Below are 8,483 nucleotides of genomic sequence, written 5' to 3'. Positions count from 1 at the left end.
TTTTAAAAATGAAGAAATAAATTCAGATATTTTTAATTGATAAAATGTAAATTTAAAGTGCAGCGAGAAATACAATATTTGTAATTAAGAGAATCAAACAATAACATTTCTAAATGTTTTAAAAGTACATTCTGGGATTGTGGGTGGGAGGAGGGTGGGATAGGGGATTGAGTTTTATTTTGATATTCTATATACTGTATGTTTAAGACTTGCCCCTGGGCTACTGTATAAAAATTAAATAAAAACCTGAATAAAATGATTTTGAAAAGAAAAGAAAAGTACATTCAAAGGGGTGATTTGAAAGAGGACAGTGATTTGTCAAGCCTGATTTCCTCAGGCACGTATCTGCTATGTTTTGAATCAACACAATATGTAAAATTATGATGTTTTTGTAATATTGTCCCTGCTGTCAACCAGGCTACAGAAATCACAGATTGAGGCTTTAACCTTTGCTTTCATATGAGGTAGCCGGCCGAGACAATTACATATTTTATGGAAGATGCTTCAGAACATATTGCTAGTCTGACCACATAAATTGCTCTAAAATAATAACCGAAAATAGACGATCTACAAGCTCTTAATGCGCAACGCATTGAGAGCATGTGCAACATGCCTCCAAGGAAGACATGATTGATGATGATGGCTTCTATGGAATCAAAAAGACTGAAATCAGTCATGGCGACTGAGAACTTTATTCCAGGAACACTGTCATTACAGGCAGTTTTAATGCTTCGGCCACAGTTGGCCTTCATCATTTGACCGACCGCCTGTGGCGGAAACATCGTGTACCCTGTATAATGACAGTGTTTTAAATAAACAAAACACTGAGCTGTCGTGCGGAGTTTTATCCTTTTAAATGGTCATTTTGTGTGTCCAGCAACAGCAAGGAACTGGATGTGCGCAAAGCAGTGTGGTGTAAAGTAACTAAGTACTTAAGTACAACTTTGAGGTATTTTTTTTTACTTTACTTGAGCCTTTCCAATTCCCAGTGCTTTTACTCCACTACATTTATTTGAAAACTTTAGTTCTAGTAACTAAAGTTTTAGTTACTTTGATTATTATTACAAAACATGCATTAAACACTTCAGCCCTATATATACATTTCGACCATTTGGAAATAGCCGATCTACAAACTCACAATGCGAGCTTGTAGATATGCTATTTTCAAAAAGGTTTTTTTTAAGAGATGCACTGTATTGAAATTATGGCCAATATCCGATCTCCGATTATTTGTGCAGGGTCATATCGGCCGATACTGATATATTACATTATTATATTATATTTATATTGTGATTTTTTGTTTTGCTGGTGAAAGTCAATGGTAAGCTCCCCCCCCCCCCCCCCCTCCCCACTACCTCCATAAAAGTGGTATATACCACTTTTTGTGGAGTCCGAGTGGTATACCAAAGACCACTTTTGGAGCTCGCCCTCCCTCACTAACAACTGACGCTCTTAAAGAGACAGAGACAGGCGGACTGGCTGCTCGTACAAAGCCATTTGACGGTCACATTATTATTGCGTCCTCAACATCTGTGGAAAATAATCTGGATTATTTTGAGACCGATCCAATACCATTATCAATATGGCATTTTTATATGGCCGATTTCGATACGCTACCGATTATATTGTGCATCACAATTTTTTTTTATAAATTTGAAAACTTCCAAATATTAGTTCTACATTGCAGTATTGATACTTTTACTCAAGTAAAACATAGGAGGAATATTATGTTCTTTTCTCTTGGTTTTAGTTTAAAAGTCTAGCAGCACCGTTCTGCACAATTCTGAGCCTATTGAGTGTTTTTTTTTCCTTTTGCTTAAGGCGTGTTAGAACACCAGCGCAGTAGTCAAGGTCAACATCTCAGTGGGCCATCATCGGCTGTATCGGGGCCTCAATCATTTCAGGAATTTGGCCAGCGATAATGGGCCTTTCAATCGGCCTCTCACGAAAGCTCAGGTGTGAAATTAAGTCACGCACCCCCGCAAAATTAGTGGCCGGCGTACGAAGGCACGTAACCGGGGGGGTTGTCAGAAGCTGCTGAAAGCTCCAGCATAGAGGAACCTGCAGTTCGTCATCCGTTACGCCGGGCCAACTGGGACTGTCTTCCTAGAAGCGCGCACTCAGCAGGAGTGCAGATGTGTTTACCTTACAGGCTTTTCTGGCCCGACGGGGGGAGACTAAAACTGGAGCCCTTGGACAGGACCTGGCACGTACGGCCGATGGCATCCGAGGCCACGCAGCACAGCCAGGTATACTGTAGCTGGCTACCAGCCGCTTGTTGAACCCTATGGCACAGGGGCATTATTACAGCGGAGGATCCAGGGCAAGCACAAACACATTAGACTCGCGGGGCATTAACCCTGAGAACGATTCTACAAATGTCTTCTACATCCTGACAGTTTTCTGAAAAAGCTATGTTTCTATGTCAGTGGTTCTTGGATTTTTCAAAAATAGCAGACCTACAAGCTCGTAGCGCGCCACTCGGTGGCGCGCTATGAGCTTGTAGATCTGCTATTTTTCAATAGCTAAAGTATAACATAATGCTTTAAAACACCAAAAGGGGTTCCCGCCTAAAATGGGTTAACAGGCAACTGCACAGTAAAGTGCTGAGTGTTGCTCTGACGCCGACGAGTGTACAAATTAACGCCAATTAACATGAACTGTTGCTGTGTTGAGCTACACCACATTTGAATGCTCTGGATTTTTTTGCTGTGCATGAACAATTAAAATGGACAGACAAAAGTTTAAAGTGACCGATAAAGGAAAAAATCACACCCGTGTGAACTGAGTGGTGTAAGGTATTATATAGCCTGATCAGCTGTGTTCTGACGTAATGTCTGACGTAATGAAATCAGCATCAACCAATCAGCATCAACCATGCTCATTTTTTTTGCACAGACAGACAGACAGACAGACTAACAAAGCCAGTTGTAGGAGTGGTTTACACCACTCAAATATGGGCGTTTGTGAATTAAGTGGCATTCTCAGTTTAACATAAATTAACCGAGTTGTCATTAACCATGTATATACTGTAAGTACAGTATATAGTAACAACAGCACATCTGAATAGTATACTTCCCCTATGCCCTATTTGTGAATAATGAGTTGATATATGTTCAACTCTGAAACAACTCTGTTCTTCCTTGTTTGCTCCCTGTATGTCACAATTTGTCACAGGATCTTAGGAAGCTTTTTTCACTTCAAGGACCCCCATCTTGGTATGCATTAGGCCGCAGACCTCCATTTGATGGGATTTGTATCTTTGGGAGCCCAATGTACAAATGGAACCAAAAGGATCCGTCTTTACAGGACCTGTTGTGGTCCATTTGGCTCCTAACTATATCAATACATTATCTGGGGACACCCTGCTACCCCCTCAAGGACCCCTGGGGGTCCCCACTCACCCGAACCCACGTTGGGAACCCATGTATAGACAACAACCCCCTTCCTTATCCACAACTCCAAGGTAACTCACCGGGGAGTCTTTTGTCACCTTCACTCTAGCTCCTGATGATTTATACTTGGTTGCGTGTCATGTCACACACTGAAAAATTGTGAAAATACAAAAATAGCAGACCTACAAGCTCACAATGCCTCTGAGTGCGATCTTCAGTGTGCGACACCGGCGTGCAGCCAAGGCGTAACCCTTGCCTGCACTAAGTGACTTAACACATTATAGTGAATGACTTGGATTGCCATTACCTGCTTCTCAGAATAAAGAATAAAGAGGGTTTATTTCTGTGGTAAGACTGTGCTAACAGCACCAACTGCACGGTTAAGCCAGAACTGCAAATTTTGGCAGAAGGAGAAGAAAAAAAAAACAGATACAATAAGGGACCATAGGCCCTTCGAGCTTGGCCCCTTAATAAAGATAAATCCCCATGATGAATTTCTTTCATTCGTAGCAATGAGGGTATAGTTTTATAGCTTAGTGTGTACATTGTGTATAAGGCGTATCCACAAATTGGTGCTTCAAACGTAGTAGCCCCTGTTGTTTTTGTCTTCGATATCACGCAACACTTCAGGCATTCAACAACAATAAGTCCTGGCTATACAAAGGCCGCAGTGGCACGGCACACGGTAGTTTCAGTTGATCTGAAGGGATTGTGGCAGCGGTGGCCGAACGGATAGCGGCGCGGTCTTGATACCGGAAGGTTCCCAGTTCGAATCAGCCGTCCGACATGTTAAAATTACCACCGCTGAAGTGCCCTTGAACAAGGCATTGAACCACTACGATGAAATGTGTTCTATGAGCAGGGCCTGGCTGGAAACAAGTTCTTGAGTTTAGCCCAGATACCCTGGGTAAATATAGTAATCATTTCATTTCATTTCATTTCATCAAATAAAAAGAGCAGTGATACAGCACCACCAATGAAGCATTGTGAAGCATGTGAAGCGATCCACCTAGCCCTGACTCCAAGAAAGACTACTTTCCATGTCTCAAGTAACTACTGGGGTTCATCCGAATGAGAACTACGGCTCCCTGATCAACCACTGAACAATAACATAACATTGACCCCTGCTTCGTATGAATTTGCAAAATAAACAAACAAAACTATGCTGCAATTTTGTTTTTCCTTAAAAGGGAAAGCTATTTCAGGCAGCCTCCGAGTCCTTGACCACATTTTCTGGTGCCTTGTCAGAATTGGCCGGACGAAATCTTAAATTTCTTTCCATGGAGGCAAATACAAAGCAATTGCGATCCTCCGGCACATTTCTGTATAAGTGCGCTGAAAGGAGAAATTGTGCAAAAGTAAAAGTAAGCCACGTTCATATAGGTAGGGCCTACCGTACACCAAAGTCATATCACAAATATAATATTGAAATACAAGAATATCTCAGCCCCGATTTTCAACCTTGCGAGCTCCAAAAACAGCACACAGGATCTTTGGTGGTTTTTTTTAATCGCCCGTTACATGACTTTCTCACCATGTAGGGCTTTCAAACCCCAGTCGAAGAGAGGCCCTCCACCCCCTGACCTCTCATACCATAAAGTACCTTTCCCTTCCCTTCCAGCACCGTTCGCTCGGCTCAGTGGCGTCGCAGCTATTGTTTGCATTGTCTTCAAGCACCCTTGTCCAGAGGAAGGAAAAAGGGGAGAGAGAGAGATAGAGAGAGATGGAGAGAGAGAGCGAGCGAGAGAGTGAAAGCCAGAGAAAGGACAAGGAGGTGGGGGTGGGGTGGGGGTGGGTTATTATGGAACTCAATAGAGGCACGCTGGGATTCTTGGCACGGGTACACATGAAGTCGTCGCCTAAGGGGGAAATGGCACAAATGCCCGTGTTTTGGTAAAGCCGGGAGGGGAGGGATTATCTGGAGCTATTTCAGTCCCGTGGGCTTCGTCTGGATGGCCCCGCAGGTACGGCTGAATGTCTCTGCTAAGCTAACAGTGTAATTTCAGGGAGCAGATGGCACACAAGTTCTGTTTGGTTCAGGGGCAGGTGGGTGGGGGGAGGGGGCTCTTGAATTTTGACAAATAAAAAAAGGGATTTGATTCTGAAATCATCTGTACATTGCTACCATACGACCTCAGCTGTCTTTTCTCCAGCTTGCACGGAATACACAAAGCTTTGTTGTATATTAAAAGACAGTCTGAAACACTGACCCCGGCCTATAGCATATCTTCCCACCACTTGAGTTGGTATTTGAGTTGATTTGAACTAGATCTTAACAGGTTGTTTTTAGCTTTTAGCTACTTCAGGCAGGGCCCGTGCAGCCAGCCAGAAATCTATGGGGTCAAAGGTGACTTGATCTTTACTGTCAAGACCCCTAGGCTTTGGAATGTCCCACTCATCAAAACAAGTTTGCAGACGTACTCATATTTGCTTCAGCCTGATTTAGTGCTGCTTTATTCGAATAGATCCTTGTTTAATTCAGATCATCACACATACAGCGTCTCTTATTGATATGTATTCATAATGAAGCACAATAGACCAGGATAAATATGTACCGGTCCGGTAAGCATACATTTAAAACGAACTTAGTACTGTAGGTAGGGTACACAGTAGGTAGGTAGGTACAAGGTGCTTTATTGTGTACTTTATTATTGCAGAGGAAAACCTCAGACATATCGAAATATTCATAAAAAATGACTTAATCGACATCCTGTGTATCATGACCCTGCATGCTGTCTCTGTGAATTAATCTGTGATATAGGAGTCGTTGCGTGGCTCGTTTCCACTGCAGAGTCCGACCCGAACACGTGTCAATGTTGAGAGGTAAAACTCTGACAAAGAATGCATGTGCACTGCTAACTCTGCAAATGTGTTTAACTTTACAATGATCACTACTTGACAGCACTGTTTATACGCAGAACTTTCTACGGTGTTTAGCTGATGCACTCGCCCAGAGGGAGAGGGACACTTACAAGTACAGTACAGCTGTTAATCACTTAAGCCCTATATAATTCAGCTGGACGGCAAGGTCCCCCAGGGGTCTATCGTTGGCACCCTCCTTTTCTCTCTGTTCTCTTTGACGAAAATAGCTGATTTACAAGCTAAGACCTGTAAGCTTATTTTTTTTGCCAAATGTTCACCTACTTTGGCTGAATGTATGCCTATTATGACAGGCCCAGAATCAGGATACTAGGGTTCAAGTGAGTAGGCTATACTAAATTACTGTACAAGCAAACCCTAATGAATACAAAGATCAGAGACATGACAAATCCCTGCACCCTGATCATGACCAAGCAATGAATAGGCATGCAGCCTACATTAAATTAATGGAGAACAGAATTATATATTCTTTTTTTTATTTAGACTGACCTCACACAAAAAAACTAATGTGGCCCTTTTTCTGGCCCATGTGTGAATTAATCACTTAAACCATATACTGTCATTCTTCTTTGCTGGAAATAGCTGCTCCTGGAGCCTGTAGGTGTGCTATTTTTGCAGAATATTTGCCTATGACATGGCATGGCAGGAATAGGGACACTGGCTCATGTGGTTAAAGCTTCAAACTGGTGGTGACTTATATTTTATTCTAGTGGACGGGCAGCCAAACAGTTATTCTAAAGCAACTTCCCTTGGTTTGAATTAGATAATGGTTGCAGCCTTGCATGTAAACATAACCACCCACACCAGTTTACAGTACCTCCCGGTCAAAGCCTAAAGTCCACGTTTCCAATCAATGCAGCATTCCCCCCTCTCTCTCTGTCTTGCCCTCTGTTCTATTCTCCCCCTGAGAAATCTTCAACATTAATATTGTTTTTGTGTAGTGCCCAACAACTACAACATTTGGGGAATTTCCAGGCTGCTAGCCGCGAGGCTATATTATAATAATAAACTCCCCTTACAACATTGTAATGTTGTTACAGTGTTGTGCAGAACATTATTTGAGAGTATTCCTTTCATAAATCACAAGTGGCCTAATCAAAGCTGATGTTAAGGCAGAAGGTACATTTAGATAATATTAGGTCTAGATATACATTATAGTTACATTAGACATTAGTTAAAAGGGATATATCTCATTCTGCAAAATTAGGCTGTGCCCAAGAATAAATGCAATGTTTGATCCCAATTTAAAGAAAACATGTGCAGTATGGACCTGGTAATAGTTCAATTAATGTATTCATTCATTAGGACTACCTTGCCTATAGGCTACTCTCCTGTTGTCTCTTGTACAGCTTGAGCTTAGCCCATAAGTCCTACTGCAGTGCTGGGCCTACATAATAGAACTAGAAGTGGACAAAGGCTGTAACTTGTTGTTCGCTGGTTGTCTAAAAGCTAAAGGTCAAACGAATTACATTTTGCGGATCATATTTGCAGTCTTCTCTGACAGCTGCATGCAGTGGCAACACTCAGGAACTAAGTGCAACTGTGCAAGCCACTGACGGTTATAGTCTAGACAGTCTCATTAAAAATTGATCAAAGGAAGGGGTTTTTACGGTAAACTGACCGCTGGTGGCTTCCCGGTGCTCCAGGCTCCAAGTGGCGGGCTCGGTGTCCACTTTGTGTCCGCACAGCCCCTGTCCCTGCACCAGTTGCTCCAGGGGAAGGTCGGAGTCGGGCTTTGGGTAGCACCGCAGACCGCTGGAGCATCGCGGGGTGTACACGCCGCACAGCTCGCCCTCTCGCCGGGCGCACACCGGACAGCACCCGCAGCCCGGCTCGCGCACGATCTCCGCACAGGTCCCCTCGGCGGGCTTCGGGCAGAGCGCCTGGCGCTCCGCGGTGCAGCCCGGGCAGCGGAACACCATCTCGGCGGCGGCCAGGGAAGAACAAGCGCCCGCGATCAGCGAGATCAGCAAGCCGCAGCCCGCGTACGAGATCATCATCGTCGGCATATCGTGAAGGCTTTTTTGGGTCAAATCATTGAGCGATGGAAAGAAAGGCAGTCCCAGGTAAAAAAAAAAAAAAAAAAGGGGGAAAAAAAACTAAAGCAAAGAGAAGTGTGCATGCGAACAGGTGAAGCTCGGGGGGTCTACGAGGTCTGCTGGGTCCTACGAACAGCCAGATTCAAATGTGCACATCAGAGCCATGACT

General features: G+C 43.5%; 1 protein-coding gene across 1 annotated transcript in view; it reads right to left on the bottom strand.

Moving 5' to 3' along the window:
• igfbp2a (insulin-like growth factor binding protein 2a) overlaps nucleotides 1–8,483 on the bottom strand; it is a 39,759-nt gene extending 31,276 nt beyond the window's left edge. Inside the window, exon 1 of the mRNA XM_079495134.1 lies at nucleotides 7,897–8,483. Coding sequence (XP_079351260.1) covers nucleotides 7,897–8,284 — 388 coding nt within the window. The 5' untranslated portion in view covers nucleotides 8,285–8,483. The remainder of the gene's footprint in view (nucleotides 1–7,896) is intronic.

The sequence above is a fragment of the Electrona antarctica genome (genome assembly GCF_951216825.1).
Source record: "Electrona antarctica genome assembly, chromosome: 24".
In the NCBI taxonomy this organism is placed as follows: Eukaryota; Metazoa; Chordata; class Actinopteri; order Myctophiformes; family Myctophidae; genus Electrona; species Electrona antarctica.
This window is presented reverse-complemented; position numbering and strand designations above follow the sequence as displayed.